At 42.9% G+C, this 22596-nt stretch overlaps 1 protein-coding gene across 1 annotated transcript in view; it reads left to right on the top strand.

The window, feature by feature from the left end:
- The window catches only part of LOC146567746 (sodium channel protein type 3 subunit alpha-like), a 263377-nt gene that overhangs the window by 179615 nt on the left and 61166 nt on the right, over positions 1-22596 (top strand). The window contains exons 20-22 of the mRNA XM_085287781.1: positions 12845-12985; positions 13072-13192; positions 14631-14818. Coding sequence (XP_085143907.1) covers positions 12845-12985; positions 13072-13192; positions 14631-14818 — 450 coding nt within the window. The remainder of the gene's footprint in view (positions 1-12844; positions 12986-13071; positions 13193-14630; positions 14819-22596) is intronic.

The following is a 22596-nucleotide window of genomic DNA, read 5'->3' as shown; positions in this document are numbered from 1 at the left end:
ATCTGACTGAAATGAATGCAAGCAATAAAGCCGGTCATCAACTTGTGTTTGGCCTCACCGGACAAAAATAAAATCCATAATAAGCTTTTATTTCAAGTAGTCTGAGGTGAAGCCTGATTCCTGCACCTCCTCCTAACTTTGGTTTCAAGACTGAGCTGAAGTTAATTTTCTTCAAATTCTGGAATCCCCCTTACTGTAAACATTAAAAACACTGAAATAAAATCCCAGCACTTGAAAGTGTTACTTTAGCTTCTTCTGCTGTATGCATGATTTCCTAGTTTGTCTCAGCTGTTGTGTTTCTGGCTCTTCCCTAATTCTCAGTGGATTGTAGATGAATTTATCCCATAAATATGCTTCTGCCTAGAACCGGGATCTCAGGGTGACATTACTCACAAAGACGAATACAAGATTTTCTTTTTTTTAAATTAACCAAAGTACAACAGGTCAAACAGATAAATCAACTCGTGAACAGGAGATGTTTGGGCAGCAGAGGAAACTAGGTGCTGCACCGATGCTACCTTTTCTTTTTTGGAATAAAAATATCTTGGATTGAAAGTTTTTAGTTTTTTTCTGGATCTGTGGAACTAGATCCATCTCAAAATGTTTTATTGTTAACAAACAGTACATCATAGATTTGTTGGTATGGCTCCATAATCGTTGATGTCCCAACATGAGCCTGATGCAGGGAGAGCAGCAGCCAAACAGATTCAGCAGTTTATAGCATTATTATTCTAAACTGCATTTATGTTTTAGCAGCAGCAGGTGTCTGAGTAGCAGTCAGATCTTAGCGTATATATATCCCAACACCAGAGTTTGGGGTCCAAATATAACTGGATAAATAGAATATATTAAATAAATATATTTAAATAAATATATTTAAATAAATATATTTAAAGGATGCTTTACATGACAAAGAAAGCAGGATCAACAAATGTGGAAAAAGGAGCTTGAATACAATTTAATTTTACTCCTTAATTTCCGTTTTTATCATTTTCATTTGTTCCCTGGGCTCCTCGTTCTGTCCCTCCTCTTCCTTGTCTAGTCTTCACAGCCTGTAATATACTCTGTAGTGGATTCTCATATTCACCAGTCAGTGGATCATGAAATGTGTGTGCGCGCAGCAATAATAGTCTCACTCATCTATTTAGCTTAATGGTCTCATGGATATTTAATAATGAGCTTGATAGGCCAGACAGCTCACACACACACACACACACACACACACACACACACACACACACACACACACACACACACACACACACACACACACGCAGACAAGCATGCCGTCAACAGCCTCTTATTCCGTCCTCAGTGACAGGAATTGTATCTCCTCCTACAGAGGGATATGCTGACCTGAGTGAATGAATGTGTGTGTGTGTGTGTGTGTGTGTGTGTGTGTGTGTGTGTGTGTGTGTGTGTGTGTGAACCTTTGCTATTCATGTGATTTATCCTTTTAGAAATGGCCCCATTGTGCACACCTCAGCGTGCTTAGGTGTGCACATGCCTTGCATGCGTTCACGTGTTTGTATGTGTGCATGACTTTTTTTTTTTGGTGGTGGTGGTTATAGGATGTCACGTTGTCAGACCTCATAACAGGCAGTGAGGAAGGAGGAAACAAGTGAAAGCATGTCCAAATACTGTAAACAGACAGGAAGGAAAGCAGGAAGGGTAATTCAAGTTAAGGTAACTCGAGGTGATGCCAAAAGGAATAAAGAGGTGGTAACAGAGACAGAGAGAGAAAAGATCAAAGGAAAGGACAAGAGGGAGATGCCATTAAAGAAAAGCAAGAGAAGATAAGGAAGGAGCAATGGGAAGAAAATAGGGAAGGAAGAAGGAAAAGGGGAGGAGAAAAGAATAAAAGGGAAGGAGGACAAAAAGTGGGAAAGGATAGGAGCAAGAAGAGGAACTCACAAAGTGAAAGAAGTGAGAAAAACTCAAGAAAAGAAGTTGTCAGTAGAACAAACAAGAAACAAATTCAAAGAATAAAAACAGAGTTAAAGGATTATTGCAGAAGGATGAGGAGAAAAGGTAAGGGCTAATAGAGACGTAAGAACCTGAGGAAGAAAGTGATAAAACTGATACAGTACAGGAAAGAAGGAGAAAAGTTGAGGAGGAAGAAAATGAAGAGGGAAGAAATGCAATAAAAGAAAGAAGAGGAGAATTTAGAAGCACAGGGTAAAAGAAAGGAACAAGAAAAGTAGTCTCATATGTAAAGACAGGAAAAGGGAGGAAATGGTACAAGGAAACTGAGGGTATAAAAGGAAGAAAATAGGTACTAGAGAAAAGAAAAGATGAAAAGAAAAACAGAAAGGAAGAGAAGAAGACAAAGGGAGAGTACGAGAATAAAAGAAATGAAGGAGGAAGAGAAAAGGTGAGGAAGGAAAAGGAAAACATTTTGGCAAGAGAACTAAAGAGGGAAAAGTAGTGGAAAAACTAAACAAGGAAGAAGGAAATGGTAAATGGTGAGAGGGAGAGAGCAGAAGAGGAAAGAAGAGAGGAAAATAAATCTGACACAGTTTCAAGAAAGAAATCAGAAAAAGCAAGAACAAGGCACAGAGGGAAGAAATTAAGCTTCCTGCTTCCTGTTTAAATAAAAGGAAATAAGGAGCAAAAGTAAACAGAAGAAGGAAAAGATGGAAAAAGTAAAAATGAACAGCGAGATGGAGGGGTACGAAGAACCAGAAAGGAAAAAGAGGAAGTAATAGAAGGAAAATGAAAACAAAAGGAACGAGAAAAGGTAAGAAGGAAAAGGAAGAAGTATGATAAGAAAGGAAGGAAGGAGGAAATAAAGAGATGGAATTAAAATGAAAGGGAGGAATTTAAAAGATGGAAAGACCAAAAGGGGGAAACACAGAAGGAGAACGAAGAGTGGAAGAAAAGTGAAAAGTGCAAAATAAAACACGAAGCGAAGCAGGAAAGGGAAAAATGAGGAGGAAGTAAGGAAAAAGAAGAAATACAAAAAAAGGAAGTTTCACTTTAACGACTCAGAGTTTTGTCACGGAAACAGTTGGCGGGCAAGATGTGAGACATGGTTGCCGTGACACTGAACCTCACGATGTTACTCTAACACCCAGAAGGCACCGGGGCAGGAGAGAGGACCAGCTGTTCGCAGACCGACAGTATTGCACATGAGCACACAGATGACGCGTTACTGTAAGAGCTGATTCTGATTTTAATTAAAAACAGAATGCACACACACACACCTAATGATGTGTATTGTTATTTACATTTGCTTAGCCAATCATATAGTGTGTGTGTGTGTGCGTGTGTGTGTGTGTGTGTGTGTGTGTGTGTGTGCACACACTCAGTGACGGCAGAAGGCCCACATCCTTCTGTCAAGATCTTGTTGGCAAAGCGAACCAAACTCTCAACACAGCCTCACACCAAATAGCCTTTAAGAACAGGACAGATCAGGGGTGGGCAGTCTCAGTCCACGAGGGCCGGTGTCCCTGCAGGTTTTAGATGTGGCCTCGAACCAACACAGCTGATTTAAATGGCTAAATTAGCTCCTCAACCGCTGTATTCCAATTCAGCGTCTGCAGCTTTAAAGGCCGCATTTTAAGGCCGATTACGTCACAGTGACACGACGAAGGCTGTCCCAATTTGAAGGCTGCTCGAAATGCGGCCCTCAAATGCGTCCTTCGTGGCCCAACATATCCCAGAATGCATAGCGTGGCGCTGGGTGTGGATAATTGTGCAGAAAAAAAACGGCGGATGAGGGGCCCCCGAAGAGTAAACTTTAAGTACTGAATATTATGTCACTTATTTATGTGCAAATGTTTAATAACGAAGAACATTAAACATTACTGTTGGCCACATGTCGGCAAAGTTATGTGACATTAGTGACGTTTGTACTAACTTGGTTTTAAAGCCTTTACTTTAAATATACGCCGTTCAATAGCTGAGCTTAATCTTACAGAGAATGATCAAAGCTCATGTAGAAACAAACAAACAAATAAACAGAAGGTTTTCTCCTTCATTTCTGTCAAACAAAGCTGTATGACACGTTTCCAGTGGTTAGTATCATGGTTGCTAGGCAACCTGGGCAGCGCGACGGAGGCTAGACCGTCCCATTTCACAAGCCTCGCACTTCCGGCCTTAGTGGTCTTTGAGTACGCGGCCCTTGAGGATCGTTGAGGCTGCAGACCCTGAATTGGGAAACAGCCAACATGTCCTGAAGTTCTCCAGAGGCCTGGTAACAAACTCATCATGTGATTCAGGTGGGTTGACCCAGGGTGAGACCTAAAACCTGCAGGACACCAGCCCTCGTGGACTGAGACTGCCCACCCCTGGGATAGATAGTTTGTCATTAAAGGTAAATGTGAAGTTGATTAAAGTTGTAAATCACTGGATTATCCTAATAGAGTAATGGATTCATTCATGTAGATCTCTGTCCTGATGTTCTTCAGAAACAGTTTCTGAGCTGCCTTTGTTCCTGGGCTTTTATTCTGAAAAGTGTTTCCTGCTACTTCCTGCAGACTGTGTTCCTGAACTGTGTGTGTCTGTGTGTGTGCAGCTGCACAGAGGGAACCAGATGTTTCTTTGCTTTTTCTCTTTATGACAAATGAGCGGCTGAATGTGTTTTCCTGAGCCAGCACTTGAGCAGCAGCACACCTGCCTCTGCGCTCCTCCTCCTCCACCTTCTCCTCCTCTTCTTCTCCTGTTTTTTTTTCCACTTCTTTTCCTCTCCGTTCATTTATACATGTACATTCACTTTTATCATTGTCATTTTTAGCAGGGCCTCCAAAGCTGCTCAAACAGCACAAATCAGCAGTTTGAATTGTCTGACCGATTAATTACATATATGCTGGATGGATTATTCTTAGTAGAAGAAACATCTGGTGGTGGTCTTATATGAGGCGCTTCAGGTCAAAGCAGAAACAACACACGTGCGGAGGAAAATAAATGGTGGGATGCATCAACTCTGTTACATTAAATGTATATTTTTCTAAGACGAGTTTTATTATAAGTTAAAAATAAAACAACAGGATTCAGAACACAATGAAAAAGTGGACAATTATGGAAACCATGACACGTTGGGCTTGTATTAATCAGTCCAGTGGAGATAAAGAATATTAACTCTTAGCACTAACAATCTTTTTATTTCCTCTGTGTCCGGAACATGGAGTTTATAATGATAAACCCCAAAAGCGCTACTTTTTGTGTAAAATGATTAAATGTCCATGCTGTAAACACTGAGAGGCTCGCAAACTGCATCCTCTCAGTGTCCAATACTGATGTTTAAACCCAGTGGATCGCACAGAACTATGAGCCTTATGATGGACTGAGAACCTGTCCAACCTCTCGTCCTGTGACAGCTGTGACAGGCTTGCCTCCTAACAGCACTCTACCCCTGACACCCCCACAGAGAGCACAGCTATCCTATTAAACAACCGTACAAACACCTGGTTGGATAATTATGACTGAACTGTTTTTGTTTGTTCATAGTTGTCCTAAAACATCTCCAGTACGTGATACCTAAGAGACAAACCCAGGGCAGAAAACCCAACACATCAGTTTCAGTTGCACATTTAGAACCACGTATGTGATTACTGACATGTGTAAAATAGGTTCCATCAGCAGCATGGATGCATGGATGATAGATGGACATATAATATGCTGTTCATCCAAGGGAGACATATAGGGCACTTGTGAAAGTTGCTTTGTATGTAAAACATTATATTCACCCATATATTATAAAATTTACTGCAAGCTTTTGTGTTTATTACTTTATTAATTACAGCCTTTTGAAATTGGGTCATTTCTTTTGATTTCTCATTGGTTTCCTTAAAAAAATAAGCAATAACTACTAAGATCAATAGTTATTACCACAGAAACACTGAAAGAGCTGAACTTAATTTTAAGGTAAATGTTGAGGACCGAGTTGAAAAACAGGAGGAGTCTCAGGAATTATTAGAAAAACATGGTTTTCATTTATTTAACCCCCTAAAATCATATTTACAAAAGTAATACATGTTGAGCTCATAAAAGACGTCAAATAAACAAAACTTAACAAACCAAATGAGTGCCCAAACACACATAACTGACCCACACATGAAATGACGCACAAGGGTCATACAATGGCTGAGCAGACCACTATGACACACGAGGGGTAACTAAACAAAACACAATTGTAAACAACAAACAATGCAGTATACTCTGGTTTGTTAATAAACTAAACACCAAAGAAGAAAATCAAAATCATTAAACACTAAACGCAAATATTTAATTAAATACAAATACTTTGTTTTTAAATGAAAGAAGACACACATTGTCCCTTTCAGCAGGAAGTGGTGGTGCGGTCCAATTATCCCTCTTTGTATTTAATGGCTTTAAACCTTGTCTGGCAACTCCCCGGGATCATCACGTTCCCATAGCTTCAGGTTGGGAGTATTAATCTGAAACACACTGAGTCTTATTCTGAATGCAAAATCCTCAAAACGCTCCAACCACAGATTGTGGGAAATGACAGACGGCACGTCCTCCTGTGGAAATGTGACCCTAACATGTCTTTTAATGATCAGTCTGAGGCTCCAGCGTTTCTGTTAGTGATTCTAAACCGTTTTAGTACAGCGTCCATATACTTTAGTTCACATCTCGCAGCCTTCTGCTTCTGTATTTGTACATTTTAGGTGTCCCTGTAACTCAGTTTGTCCTCCCTGTGTTCAAACATTATATAAAACAATATTACAGGCTAAGAGATAACCTCGTCCTCTCCTCGCCCGCTCTCTTTCTCTCCTCTTCCCTCTCTCACCCTTCTCTCTCGTTCTTCATCTCTCACGTTGCAAACGTTTTTTCCCAGGGGGCTTTGCTCACAGGGGTTTGTTGTGACGAGGAGAAGCACCAAAAGCAGATCGTGTTACCTGCCCATTCATCACCACCACCTCCCCCATGTGTGCGTGAGTGTGTGTGTGTGTGTTTGTTGCTCATGAAATTATCCAGGACAGCAGCAGCTGATTCTTGGGCTCTCCTCGACTACCCGAGATGAACTTCACTCAGAGCTGAGCGCTCCACAGTCAGTCTTTAATGATGAAAGTATTCAGCGAGTCAGCGACAGCGACCGTGATGAATGACGGGACTCTGTAGATCTGAGCGAGATGCTCGCTTTATTTCACAACAAACAACATCCAGCACATGCAAACTTCATCCGTGTCTCTGAAACGGACCCAAAAGCAGACACCAGAGAGACGAAGCTTTAACCAAAAGTCAGCAGTTTATTAGCCGAAGTCCAAAACAGAAAAACAAGGCAAGACTGAACTGGGATAAACTAAACTCAACATGAAAACATTGACGTGACGTGAATCTGAACAGGCACCTGTAAAAACTATGACTCGAAACATGAATAGAGACCTAAACAGACGCGTGAAAACAATCCAGAAAATATACTGTGACACGACACAAGACAAGCAGACGGACCAACACTGAGCAGAGAACGACAGAGGGCTTAAATACACAGAAGGGTAACGGGGGAAATGGAAACACCTGGGGAAACACAGCTGACACAAATAATCATGACACCACAGGGAAAAGTACACTAAGCACAAAGAGCATAGAAACAAGACTTTCAAAATAAAACAGGAAATGTGAAGAGACATGAACTGGGACACGCAAACTTGACACGAGATAGAGGGAGTGACAGAGGGACACAAGGGGAACCTACACAGAAGCATAGAAAAAACAAACCAGCAAACCAAACTTAAGAACAGCACATGATTTTAACATAAGAGCATAACACAAAATCACACAAACGCCGGCTCACAGACCCAGCCCCTGACACATTGTGAATGATTAAAGATTGATCATTGTGTGCATCTCTAGGTCTTCCATAGCTCGTCTCCACTTAGTTCAAAGCTGCTAACCAAAACTAGCCGATGCTCACATATTACACCTATCCTTGCATCCCTTCACTGACTTCCAGTGAAATTCAGAATCCACTGTTACTAACACAAAAAGCTGTACGTGGACACGTTCCTGCCTTATCAACGCAGCCGGCTCTCCGATCGAACCCTTCTAACGGTCCCTCGCTCTGATCTTAAAACCAGAGGCGATCGTGCTTTTGAGGTTGGAGCGCCCAAACTGTGGAACAGCTTTCCTCAGTCAATGATCTCTGATTTTAAAATACACAGCAGGCAAAATTTGCTGTAATTTGTTTGGGCAAGAAAGATGAAGCTAAACCTGCAGTTCCTCTGATGGCCGCTCGAGGCAGGCTTCGACAGCGAGTCAGATTCCCACAGAGTCTCATGTTAACATGTCTGTCAAGCTTAGCTGATAACTCAGCACTCCACCCTTTCATCAACACAATGAAGTGTCTGAAACACCACCATGAAGGTAAAAACTGTGGCGTTTGAAACCAACAGGTGGCGTTACAGCCCATCGTTTGGGTTGTCTCTGATTTCGAGCTGGCAGTTTGACCCAAAATGTGCTTTTTGAAGTTTATCCAGGTTACCAGCATTTCTTTCGGTTCCTCTGCCTCGCAGACATCATGTTGGTGCACGCCTGTTATTGATCTCTTTTTAGTTCATGCCATGTGTAAAGTTGATTTGGTTGGTTGGCTTTAAACGCCTGTACAGACATTATGAGGACTCAATGATGGAAAAATAATGCAGAATAAAAAGCGCCACATTTGTACTTCTACGGCCTGTAACTCTCAATATATTCACGGCATGATTTTAAAACTTTTCATTAAATATACTAAAGTTACTGTATAAAAATATGAGTTAATTTCAGATTTGACTGACCGATGGACAAATTAACTGGACAGACTGGTTCCAAAGATGGCTGCTGACTTTCTTCTAGAAGGACTTAGCTTGGGTTGTCTCGCCAAGCAGCTACAGGCAAACCTGTCGTCTGTTCGTCTCCGCAGTCTCACTTTTTTGTGCTGGTCTTCACCAATGTATACAATATGTGTAGCTCATTTGCATGTAGACATCGAATCATGATGTGGGCAGAACTCGATCAGATGTTTTTCTTCCTCACAGATACATTTGCATCCAGCTCCACTGCTGTAAGATAATAGTTCTTATTAGTACATTATTAGATTTTATATTCATGAAGCACTCGCAAAAAGAGATACAAGGTGTGTTACATAAAAATGCAGCCACTGAAAGCACAGACAGACCCAATAAAATCGATACAAACTATGTTTGTAATTTGAAGAAGTGATGTTCTGCCTCGTTCACCTGCACAGAAACTTTAGAATGGATTTAAACCAGCATCACCAACATAATGAAGCAGACAGTTAATGGAGTAGAGATCAGTGCGGCTTTATCAGTGCGGCTTTTTGAAGTGAAATAAAGTGAAAGTAAAGCAGACGCAGCAACAGTGAGAAGAATATTACCTGAACTTTGAAAAGAGGTCAAATTAGTCTCACATCCAATCAGAAATACATGGAAATAAATAACAAAATCTTTCTGCCGCCCGTGTGCTCGACCAGTGGCTCAGCTGTGCCTTTAACTTTCTGTGTGTGTGTGTGTGTGTGTGTGTGGATGGTTGGCCCAATCCCCAGGCTAATTGCTACGATCCGTTTAACGAGTTAAACGAGGTGAATTTGGGGGGATCAGGTGGTCCAGAAATTGACACGCGCTCCCACACACAGATGGCTCACGCTGTCACCAAGCATAAACACATCCACGGCTGATGCACGGACACACTTATAAACCTTCTCCCTCTTTCACTGTATCCACCTCACACACTTCCTCATCATAATACATGCAGCTGTTTCACGGAGGGTTTTCCCTCTCACAGCAGCAGGGCTTTAGTCCAGTTTGACTGTCCTGCTGGAACCAAGCGGACACCTGTCACATTAGATTAAGTCAACATGGCTCCACATTTCTGGTCTCTGGCCTGAATCGTGTCTTATTTATGCAGGTTAGAAGTTTCGTATGATACTTGTGTTTTGTTTTAGGAACTTTTTTAATTCAAAATAGGAAATTGAGCACCGAGTACAGGATTTCCAGATGTTAGTCTGTGTGTTACAGCTTCTGGTCCAAATCCTGACTGATAGAGAGCAACTCATACCTTGGATCTTCTTTGTTTACTATTCCTGATAATTTATTAAATCTTATCAATCAAAAAATCTATTATAGCCCAATGAATCAATATTAAATTACTCAGCTGCAAACAGCTGACAGAGACAGTTAGTGGGCAGCTGGTGAACCATAGAGTGGAGTATTCACGAGCTAAAGAGCCAGATATTTATTTTAAATGTTGGTAGAGACCAAGAGCAGATATATACTGTTGAGACAAGCGTAGCTGGAAAAGGACGGGGGTGTTACGCTAAACTTCTGGGTGTGCAGTAGGTGTAGGAGGTTGTTTCCTCACTTTTAACGGCGATATTACTGCCCCCAGGTGGCCAAAACTATACTTAAACATAATTAAGGTTGGGCATATTTTGACCTATAAACAGGCTTAAATGAATAAACTGATAAAACAGACTTCTGTCAGCAATCTCCTATCGACTGTTGGAAAGCAGCAAGGTCACTGGTTGACCTGTCAAGGTATGTTGCCATGTTAACCAATCAGCTGCATTGATCTATTGGTGTTTGAGTCAAGGGCACAGCCAATCAAATTCCAGCGACCTGGGCTGGTGAAACTGGGATTGTAACAGCAGAACGCTGATCAGTACTATAAACAACAGCACACACACCGCCACCACCAGCTGGGATCAATGCACACACACACACACACACACACACACACACACACACACACACACACACACACACACTGTAACCTAGGTAATTAAAAATTTCAGTTTAAAGTAAAATAATACTTTTTAGTCACAGCCCTTAAATAATATAATTGGAGAGTTCACAAACCTGCACAAAGCAGACTGAAAACTTTCTCAAGAAAAAAAATGGACAAATAAATAAATATAAATGACCGAGGATTTATTAATTGGGGGAGAAGTCCTGACAACATGACTGCATGCGCTGCATCATGTCCTCACAACACGAGTAATGCATGCCTGCACACACATGTCAGAGTTCTGCTTCCTGGTGTCAGATATTGACCCACTGGCCCGGTTTCCTCTTACACAACCAGAAACTGGAAAGCTGCCGGATCCAGTTGAGTCGTTACATAAACACAACCAGCTGCGGGACGTCCAGCCTGCGGGGTGTGTGCGCTGCTTGATTCATCAATAGCTGTGAATGAGACGTGTGAATGTTTGATAGATGGGCCGAGGCAGAAATGGACGGCGAGATAATTATTATGAGCTGGACTGGACCAGGATGACCTGAGGACACAGGGCCCATACCCAGGCTGACATCGGAAATATTTTTAACAGGAAGTAGCAGGGCCTCAGCATCGTTGTTTGACATACAGGGATTCTCGTTTAGAGTTTAGGATGCAGGGTAGATTTTAAAACCTTCTGTGATTCTTTTTCACTTCGTTTTTGGGTTCATTCTCGATTCTTTGGTTAGGGTTGGGGTTTGGCGTTAGATCTGTAACTCAACATATGTTAAAAGACAAATTTGTTCCATCTGCGAGAACTTCTCCAACATGTCTTTGTTTGACTATGACGATAACCCTTTGCTATTGGAGAAAATTTGCTCAGATGGTCTCATAAACCATAAAAATACATTTAATACATTTTCCTTCATTTGTCTGAAATTGGGTCACCCTTCTACCCAACAATGTTTTCCAGTTATTTCTGGGTAATCCCACGCTTGACAAGATATGTAATCTCTATGGAGAGTACTCCGGGGTCTCTTCCCAGTTGGATGCACCCCAAAAAACTCCAAGGGGGCGGGCATCCAGGACCGTTATGATCTAAAGCACCTCATCGGGCTCTTTATCAACACAAAGGAGCAGCGAGTCCTCATCTTACATCTGAAGATAAACCCTTTATAACTTTTCCAGCTTCACACTTTGCACACTTTGATCTGGTAGGCTGTTCTGTTAGACAGACCCGTGCTGCCGGTTGTGGTGCTCATGGTGTCATTTATGTTACAAGCATAGCAAGGCCTGCCGAAGTGCCTCTGAGCATGAAACAAACCCACCTGTCTGCTGCTGTGAGGTCTGCTGGCTGAAATCAGACAGATGCAGGAAGCTGCTACCTGAGCCACCTGACCTGTCACCACACACACACACACACACACACACACACACACACACACACACACACACACACACAGAGTTGTGGTTAAAGAGAAGCAATCTGGCTAAGAGCAGCACTCCGGCTTGGTGATCAGTTACTAAGAGCCTCAGGCATTATTCAGCACACACTGAGCAATCAACCTTCCGTGGACACTGTGACGCCACACAGGCTGTGTGTGTGTGCGAGTGTGTAAGTGTGTGTGTTTAATGAGTTAACTAAAGAATAAAGGATGAGAGAATGGAAGCAACTGGGAACATCTGGGTGACAGGGAGGGTTAATGGCTCCTAACAACCTTGAAGATCTTCACACATTCATGGTCTCCAGAGGATAAATTGTAAAAATGGATTAAAACTTATTTATGTCGAAGTACCTGAAATATTAATGAGCTTTCCCTGAGACTCAGCTGGATTTGTGCCATGCTCTGTCTTTGTTAGCTTTAGAGGTCAGTGCAGACAGCAGCGAGGACGCAGATTTAGCCTCTGGGGAGAAACCCTGGTGTTTCGGTGCTTACTGGCGAAGTCAGCAAATATCCATCAGTGCTAACTAATGAAGATCATTTTTGAAAAAAGAAAGCCTGAAAAGTTTTCTCAACGCTCACACCGCACCCACAGTTCAGTTCAGCAAACCGTGACGTCAAAGAGAAGGAGAGGCGAGAGTCCTGATGCACGTTTGAACCTTGTCTTACAAACTGAATTTCTAAACTCAGCGTCTCTCCCTCGCTGTCTTTCTCTGTGTCTCCAGCTGTTGAACCTCTTCCTGGCTCTGCTCCTCAGCAGTTTCAGCTCTGACAACCTCTCGGCTCCAGACGACGACGGGGAGATGAACAACCTGCATATCGCTATTCACAGGATCACCCGGGGCCTGGCCTGGTGCCGCAGACAGGTACCCGTCTGTGCGTCACTTTGTAAACTACCACAGAGCTCGTTCTGTCTCACACTGTGTTTTCCTTCATGTTGTCTGTGGTTCAGGTGGTGGATTTTTTTAATGGGAACCTGAAGCGTCGTCGTCAGAAGCGAAAGGAGGCCAAAGCCATGATGAAGCTGAAACGCCTCAGTACCATCCACACGGAGGCCAACGGTGCTGTCATAGGTGACATACCTCAGAGATTATTTCTGTCGCACACTAACACAGATCGGATGTACTCGTCCTCTCGTGTTACCTTTGTTAGAATTCACAATGACCTCCTCATCTGGCTAATTTCCACCTTTCAGTAACCAGCCTTGGACTGCTGTCATGTAGCTGCGGCTGTTTCTCAGTTTAATGCATGTAAGGCACTGTGACATCTGAGATTTAAGAGTAAAAATATCTGGTATTTATAAGCTGCCGATCCATAAAAGATATAAACACATTAATTTGCCATTTGATGGTTGTGTGCCAAGCATCTTCTTGGGTGAGAGCCACTCAAAGCCGACCAGCTTTGTTTCCAGGAAGTTCCTGCCCTCAGCCAAGAAGCAGTCACACATAAACAGCAATCAGCCGTGTGAAGCAGTTAAACAACAAACATCTTTTCAAAAAGTCTTTGTACATAATTAACAAATGAGATTAAGCTGCTAAATCAATTTCTTTAAATAAGATTTTCATCAAAGGTCACCGTCAACTATTATTGACAGGTGTGTCTCTTAAAATTAAACCAAAAACATGAAACTTCCAGGTCTGATGGCAAAAGTGAATGTTTTTAATGAGCTGAAGAGAAGTTTCCATGAAGTAGTTTAGTTCCCTCCCAAATAAATCAGTCTGTTAGAGGAGCAGCAGAAGTCTGATTGTGCAGAAGTCTCTGAAAAAATGGCCACAGACCCCAGGAAGGACTTTCCTGATGTGGATATGGTCTCAGTCACTACGCTGAAGTCTTATCTGGTAAAATATGATGGGATTTTTAGTAAATTAAGCTTCCATGCATGTGGCATTCATGCAGTTCCATCTTTGAAATGCATTTAAGACTTAACTTGATCTATTTAAAGCAGCGGTCCCCAACCTTGTTTGTGCCATGGACCGGTTTATGCCCGACAATACTTTCACAGACCGGCCTTTAAGGTGTGCCGGATAAATCCGACAAAATAAAACCAGTACCGGTACCAAAAAAACGAAGATTTATTCATAACACACGGAAAAAGACCCAGTGAAACTGAGATAACGATAAAAACGTTAAAAGCCCTGATAACCATGAATTTCACACCCGAGACTCAACTCTCGCGGCCCGGTACTAAACGACCGGTACTGGTTTGTGGCCCGGGGGTTGGGGATGGCTCCGACAGTCTCGGTCGTTGTGTCCTTGGGCAAGTAACTTGGTGGAAGCAGACCCTCTAATATGTAGACATGAAGTTCATTTTATTGAACTTCTTAGAGAGATCTTCTAAGTCTTAGACTGTTACGCGGCCCCGCTGTCTGACCATCTACGGCCTTGAGTTTGGATTTTCTAAACTGTTTAGAAATCAACTTTCATAAAAAATCAAATAAAACAAATCCTGCAGAAAGGTAGGGATAAAAATATTTCCATTAGTTCATCCATCCATCTTTTTCTTCATCCCAGGGCGTCACGTGGAGAAGTACGTGGTGCCGGAGGATGACAGCTACATGACGAATCCCAACCTGACCATCAGCGTCCCCATCGCCCCCGGAGAGTCGGACGTAGAGTTCCCAGAGGAGGAAGAGGATGGGGAGGGAGAGGAGGAGCAGACTGAGGGTTCTGAGGAAGAAGAGGAGGAGGAGAGGGAGGAGGTAGGGAGGAGAACTGACTCTGTGCTGAGCCAACTGAGGTTTTCTGGTTCACACACACACACACACACACACACACACACACACACACACACCTGTGTGTGACGTAAGAAGCTCAGGTGTGAGGATGAGTCAGCTGCTGTTCCCCCCCGAGGTTACCTTCTAACAACTGGCTGTCTGTCGGCTGGTCTGTCTTCAGGTCAGTTCATTAACCCTTACAGGTGCACCGCTGTCTACCACTCAACACTTACAGCTCATCTTAAAAAGCCAGACTTACATACTTAAGTAAATGCACAACAACATATATTTAACTAATATTCTTTTCCATGCATTTCATTGTTTTTTTTATCCGAAGGACGCTGATTCAGCTGAATTTGACCCATCTGTGCTGTAACAAGCTTCAGCTGGTTTTTAACCGGTGCTCGTGGAAATGATGTTGTGTTACTGTAACTGTTTCACTGGTGCCAAGTCTGTAAATTTACAGTTTTCTAATGTCCAGCAGGGGGCGACTTCTGTGCTTAGAAAATGAAGTCTTGCTGTGTAAAAGTTGGTGGTAAAAACACACAAATTCTGACTTCAGTGAACACTCATGTTTATGGTTTAAAGATTTATTCAACACATCACGATATTTATCTTGTATGTCATGGTCCCCGATTATGCTGGGCTTACACTGTGCGATTTTTTCAGTCGCGCGATTCAGCTCCTACTCAAACTGTACGATTTACTCGCAGGGGTTAGAAGTTCATAGGTCACGATGCAGGGTCTCACACTATACGGCCCGATGCTCTGATGCGACCTGAGTGCTCACACTGTGCGTCCATAACATGAAGGTTATAACAGTAAATCTGTCGCTCGCGCTCTCTCTGTCTTTCACTCACACAGACACACCACCACCATCAACTTTGCTAAATTGCTAATGAAAAACGTTGATCAGGCAGCTGTGATTGAGCAGCATGTAGATCCAACTATTTTCATGGTTGTTGTGGTCGTGATAATTTTGTGAGGCCACATCGAAAAGGCTCGGATGAGCTTTCCAAAGTTCTACAAGTTGTGCCTCCATCGCTTGTGTCCAGATCACACGCTGCACTGCTGTGCTGCGCCGTCTTTTTCGCTGACATTTGTGTTTGCGCGTGCGCAGTGTGACAAACTGCGGTGACACCCTCACGACCAAGCGATTGATGATCGGGAGCTGGTCGTGAGGTGTCAATCGCATCTCATTACCCCACGTATACTACACGATGCACGACGCACGATGAAGGCCAAAATCGGGCCGATCGCCAAAACGGTCGCACGACTCAAAAATCGGCTCAAAATGGGCCAAAAATCACACAGTGTGAGCCCAGCATTAGGGTCAGAAAGGAGCGTAAAGCAGGGAATGATTTACAGTGCGATGTACAAGTTGCGTACGGACAGCGCCCTCTTTTGAGCCATCCCAAGATATTTATCGTACTAAAATGATTTTTTTTAAAACATCAAGAGGCAAACAGCAAGAACTGCTCACCTAGCGCACCAAACTGGGACTTCAGGAAACAGTGGTCATCTTTTATTTACAGTTTATGGCTCAGACCCCTCCTACTGGGAAAAATGTGTAACTGCAAATATGACTACAAGTAATATAATAACAACAGTCGCTTAAAACACCTGTGCTGATTAAAGTTAAGTAGACAAAGCCACACACAAAAGTATGAGTTATCCTTTCTTTCTCCTTATGAAGTGAAACATTTGTACTTTGTGCAAAACTTTACCTTTTCCCGTCTTTCAGGTAGAGCGCTGCACAAAAGCCTGGCGTAACATCCTGAGTCACGTGAAACGATTATTAGAAGAAATATTCACAGTTACTTAAAAGTATTCCATTATAAGTTACACAGAAAAAAGCAGAAGCACTGACCAGGCAGCAGATTTATTGGATTATTAAAACTTAAAGTGCTAAAGTGTTTCCAGAGGAAATGTGAATTTACTTGATGAAACACTAATAAAAAGGTTGTAAGCTTTGATCAGTGCTGCTGCCTCCAGTCAATAACGTGCGTAATGATTGATCTGAGCATGTGCAGACCATTTTTACCACGGCTCATGTGCTGCTTTCATGTGTTGTTTTCATCTTCTAATTATCCCGTGCAGGCTCGATGTCACTTTTCAGCTCGACTAATCTGTGCAGCGCGTCTGCGGCGGCTCAGCTGCTGGCAGCACGCTCAGCCCAGCAGCTGCCATCTCATCGTTTCTGCTGAGTAAAGCCGAGCGTCCTCCCAGTACGTTAGCATGCAGTGAAGACTTTACTGCTATTAGTTATAGGCAGTTTAATAAAAACGTGGCTGCAGTCCAAGAGCACTTTGGACGGCACATAAATCCCAGCTGACCTGGAACTCTCTGAGATTCCCAGTGAGGGCTGAAGCTCACGAGTCCCTATTGTTGAGTCACAACAGCTCAGAGCTTCAAATGCTCTAATAATCGAAATAAGTCAGGCAGGTGCGGCGCTGTTGGCTTATTAGGATTATTACTTTGAGCTCAGCTGTCCTTCAGCTTTACTCTGATGAACCGTATGCTCAGTACTGCATGTTACTCCCGTTTGTGTAAGTCATTACATTTGACTCTTCACCAGAGATGGGCAGTAACGCGTTACTTGTAACGCCTTACTGTAATCTGATTACTTTTTTCAAGTAACAAGTAAAGTAAGGGATTACTATTGCAAAAACGGTAATTAGATTACCGTTACTTTCCCGTAGGAACGCTGCGTTACTGCGTTACTAAAACCGTGATTTTTTTGCAAGAATGTCTCATGACAGTGACGTAAGCGAGTGCGACGTTCGTGACAACAGCTGTGTGCAGATCAACAATGAATAATATATCGAGTGCAGGAGAGAGTATGAGCGTGCAGCGTTTAAAGTGTGGAAGTACTGACCTTACTTTGAGTTTGATTCCATAAAAAGTGACAAAAACATTAGTGTCCGCTGTGCGTGGGAAGAAAACTTCTTTTTACAGAGAAAAAACCCCTAAACTTCCAACAAGCACCGAGTAGCTACGACGTAATGGGAAACTCACAGAGAAACTCGCGGATTCTTCCACTGACCGCGGCACACCTGCACCAGGGTAAACCTCCGCCTGCCCCACTCCTGCTTTACAGGTGAAAATAGAGCAACAGGACCGCTGAGTCTTTGACTTTATTTATTTTCTGCTGTGTTTTACTTGCATCTATTTGAAAGACTGAGTGTAAACACAAAAAATATTTTATTTTATGTGCTGGAATGTGCAGAAAATAGCTTTAAATATTAAACAAATTTCTTCCGGTCAGAGAATGTTGCATATAATTAAATTTTTGCTTGATGCATAAAGTTAAAAGGTTAAAACTAATAAAACAAGTTTTAAAAAAAAGAGACTTTTCCATTTGATTACATTTTGTATGATGGATTATGCAGAAAAAGTAGAATTGGGCTGAAAGATCTATCGCTTTATCACCTACTCAGGTTGTAAATCGTGTTTTTAAAAAGTAACTAACTAACTAAGTAATTAATTACTTTTGAAAATAAGTAATCAGTAAAGTAACGGGATTACTTTTTTGGGGAAGTAATCAGTAATTAGTTACTGATTACTTTTTTCAAGTAACTTGACCAACACTGCTCTTCACTGTTAAAGGTCAGGTTTAGGTTTGACTACTTTCAAGACGTTTTCCTAAAAAGCTATTACATCACAGCGTGACTGACGTTTGCACTGGAGCATTAATACGATGCAGGAGCATCAAAAACACAGGAAACTGTGTAAGGAAGCACTTTCTTAAAATCAGTTTCATTTCCACAAACTGTTTATCTGCAACTTCTAGCAAACTTTAGCAAGATTTCTGCTCAATATCTGTAAGAATAACTTAAGATGTTCCACAATCTTTCTATTCGCTGCGTGCACGCACAACTACCTCGAGCTGGGATCGCTTTTTTAGGGTCCTTCCTCCAGGCTGGAAATGATGGTGATAGAAGGACATGGAGGGGGAGGGAGGGGGTGAGAAGGAGAACAGGTGCACAACATGATTAAAGAGGAGAGGTGATGATGAACCGAGTCAGCACAGGTGTGTACACACACGCATAGACGCACACAGGCAAACACACATGACACAAATCTGTCATTTCATGTTAGATACAAAGAGAAGAGAGAGGAAACGACGAAACATCTCCTCTTCCCTCTTCTTCCTCTCCTCCTTCCTCGGTACACATACACACACACTAAGAAATTTTAGTTTTATGAGTTTTGTTCCTAAAGGAGATATTACACTGTTTGAAAAATGTGACACAGAGTCGTACAAAGAACTTACAAACACACACAGACACACACGGTGTCTGCGGCTCAGTCGGACTTTTTGTCCTATGAATAGATGAAGTGAGGCAGGACACACACACACACACACAGAGGCACGCAGAGTCTGAATAACACCCTTTTAGCACAAACACATCACACACGCAGCACAGCAGAGTGAGAAAAATGCTGGACCATAATGCACTGCCGGAGGCCTCCAATTCTGTCTGAGGGACCCTCTTACTTTGAGTGTGTGTGTGTGTGTGTGTGTGTGTGTGTGTGTGTGTTTCGTCTCAGTCCATCCATTTCAAAGATAATTTTCATAGAAAGAAAAAGGAAGACTGTGTGTTTGTACCGTTTAGTAGTTCGAGATCTCCACATTAACCATTTACTTTCACATCAAGCGCATGTAATCACAGGCTTTTTAAAAAAGGTTGCTTTATTAAAAATCCATAGCTCAGTTCTCTTCACAACATCGGTCTTTTCAAGCTGCCTCATATTGAAACATAAAGGCCGTGCAGTATTAGAGAGAGAACCTCAACAATCACACGAACTTTGAGCAGCACTTGGCAACAGGGGGAAGGAAAAAACCCTTTTGACAGGAAGAAATCTCCAATAGAACCGGCCTCAGGGAGGGGCGGCCATTGGTAGCCATGGCTGTAGCTCAGGGTGTTAACATAACACAAGCATGAAAAACAGGTGAGAGTCACTGACTTGTTTACAAGCTCTGAACACGCCTACAAACAGCCGAGTACCAGATCTCCTCTGCTCTGCTCTAGCTTTACAGGATCTCTGTATCCACTGCGTGGTGCAGTAGACATTTAGCCGCGAGGTGAAACATGCAAATACAGCGAGAGCTGCGGCACATGTACACTCAGATACACACTGTGACCTAATGTGAAAGGGCAGCATAAATAGAACAAAGCTCAGGAACATATTTTCCCCCTAAATCAGCTGCTGTTGAGCCAGAGAGGGGGATGGGGGTGGTGGTGTAAATACATGTATATGTTTGTGAGGACGGGTCTGGGTGAGGGTCCGATCACCATCTGCTGGAGGTTCAGAGGAGCCGTCCAAGCGTCCGAATCTGGTTTTAGAGCAGAATCATTTGGAGGTTAGCGTCGTCCTCACAGAGATGGATACGCTAACGCTGTTTGAGACGGGAGGCTGGATTGGAGGGCGGGACAACAGAAAGAGAGGGACTCAGAGCATCGCTGCTTTCAGAACTCCTTAGCATCAAGCTTTGTTTCCTGTGTGTGTGTGTGTGTGTGTGCGTGCGTGCGTGTGTGTGTGATGCAAGAGGGCTGTTTTCTCTCTCTGCCACTGCTGTAACATCTCATTCCCTTTATTCCTTTTTCTTAATTCACTTGGACATTCAGCAGAAAAGAGAAGAATAGGCATGCACTGATGCATCGTTCCTCGTCTTCCTCCCGTTACCTGTTACTCTGCTTGTCTCATTTCCCCTCAGATCGCCTGAAATCCTCCCAGCTGAATGCGAGCGTTTGTAAACTGAACGGTGCTGACTTACAGTCAGCGAGCTACGACGTGCTTCCTGACGTGACCAACCCTCTTCCCGAACCCCCTGAAATATTTAACAATTACGAGAGACAGAGAAGGAAACAAACACTCTCCAGCTGTGAGGTTTCCATTGTTCTGAGTTTAACAAGCTCGTTGGTTCGTCCACTCTGGTTGTGGGGAGGGATCACCACCATTATAAAATGACCCTGTTTTTTCCAGCATCTCTGTTTTAGAAAGTTTCTTTTTGGGGTTTAATTTGGGGATGGCCGTAGCTCAGCACTTCCTGTAGCACTGTTGTCTTATAATGAACGCGCATCCACACAGGAAGTCCGTTCACCATGCATCCTCAGCAGACATTCTGGGCCCAGGCAACCCTTAAATGTATTTGTCACCCTCTCATAAGTCAATCAACGGCATCCTTCGTTCTCATTGGTTGTCACTTCTGTCGCTTGCCTCGAATCTGGGATAACTTGAGAAAATGTGGGTTGCATTGCCAGTCACTAAATGCTTGTGCTCACACTCTGGACAGCTCCTTTCTGAATGCTGGTATTAGCTGGTTTCCTTTTGTTTAGAAGAACTTTGGCTAAGATGACCACATAAGTGAAATCATTTCTCTTTGACATCATAAAGATCTCAGAGTAGAAAAAAAATGTAGTAGCCAGTCATTTAGAGCAGTCTGAGGTCTGAGCTTTTGACTGGCAGGGCTCAGACGTAGACTGAGATTGAACTCATTTGAACTGTAACAAGACTTATTTAGCTGGTTTTTCGTGTTGCCAGAGAAACGCTTTGTTTTTGAAAAAGTATTAAAGACATTTCTTTATTGCAACATTTAGTTTGCAACAGATCCATGAGCCAGTCACAGCAGCAGCTTCCCCCTGCCAGGACAGCTCCTCCTGTGAGGCAGAGCTGAGGCAATGCTGGAAGCACTTTATTAGATTAGATGAGTATTGATCTATTCTGCTTGTTTTTAGCTGCAATTTTTTATTCTTGGATCTACTTGGAGTAACTTTGCATGATTTAGCTTTTTTAACTCATCCTGGACCCAAGTGCAACCCCTCAGCTCGTCCCCTGTCTGAAAAATAACATTTTACATCCTTTCCCTTTAAGGCTGCCCCACCTTTGGGCCAACTTCCTTCTGATTGGGTGAAAGTTAGGTCTGACATGTTAGGGATCTAGCAGGCAGCAGCATCTCTCTCTCTCTGTGAAGAAACCTTGGAAAGAGTCAGCGTGACAGCTGATATACATCCACTCGACCGCAGCGATGTGTGACTACAATCAGCACAGGGACGTGGATGCTAACCTGCTAATGTTAGCTGCACTCAGCGGCCAATCTGGCGCCTGAGAGTGTGCACACTTCACAAATACAGTTTATGATGCACAGTCTTTGTACAGGTGGTGTTTAACCTGCCCGTTTAATCTGTGCTCGGCTGTTCTGATATTTTTATGCTTTATAATCGAAGAAGCTGGTGTCCTGCAGCATCCCCAATCACCTGCATGCTCAGAATTTATCTGCAGATGAGCGGAGGCAGCGGCGATGTGACGTTGTTCAGCGTCATCACCAGCGTCTCAGACAAAGCCACACACACTGGGGGTTTGACCATGAGTAATAGACATGGCTGCTGTGTTTTTGTTAAATACGTAATATTTTGACATCTAAATAATTCATGCCGGTGTTGTTTTTGGCAAGCCTTCTTGCTGGCTCAGCAACATGAATGAACAATGATTTTTTATTATGTCAGACAATGCGTGTTGGCCAGCTCGTGACCTAGTTACGCAGTTAAATAATGCACCAGCAAGAAGGTGTTGCTGAGATCTGAACATTAGTCAGCAGCTGGGGTCAGGTGTAGCTCCACGTCGCTCTCTCTGCGATGTGTAGTTAGGCTTAGATGAACATGAGCTGTCAGCGCCGACCGGACCAGTCTGTGGTTTAGTGTCGGGGTCAAGGGCGGGAATCCAGTGATAAGAAGTCATATTATTACCCGTTTCACTGC

Source organism: Mchenga conophoros, linkage group LG9 (genome assembly GCF_057382185.1).
Source record: "Mchenga conophoros isolate Kocher_MC1m ecotype Shallow Benthic linkage group LG9, M_conophoros_male_GT1.1, whole genome shotgun sequence".
Taxonomy (NCBI): Eukaryota; Metazoa; Chordata; class Actinopteri; order Cichliformes; family Cichlidae; genus Mchenga; species Mchenga conophoros.
This window is presented reverse-complemented; position numbering and strand designations above follow the sequence as displayed.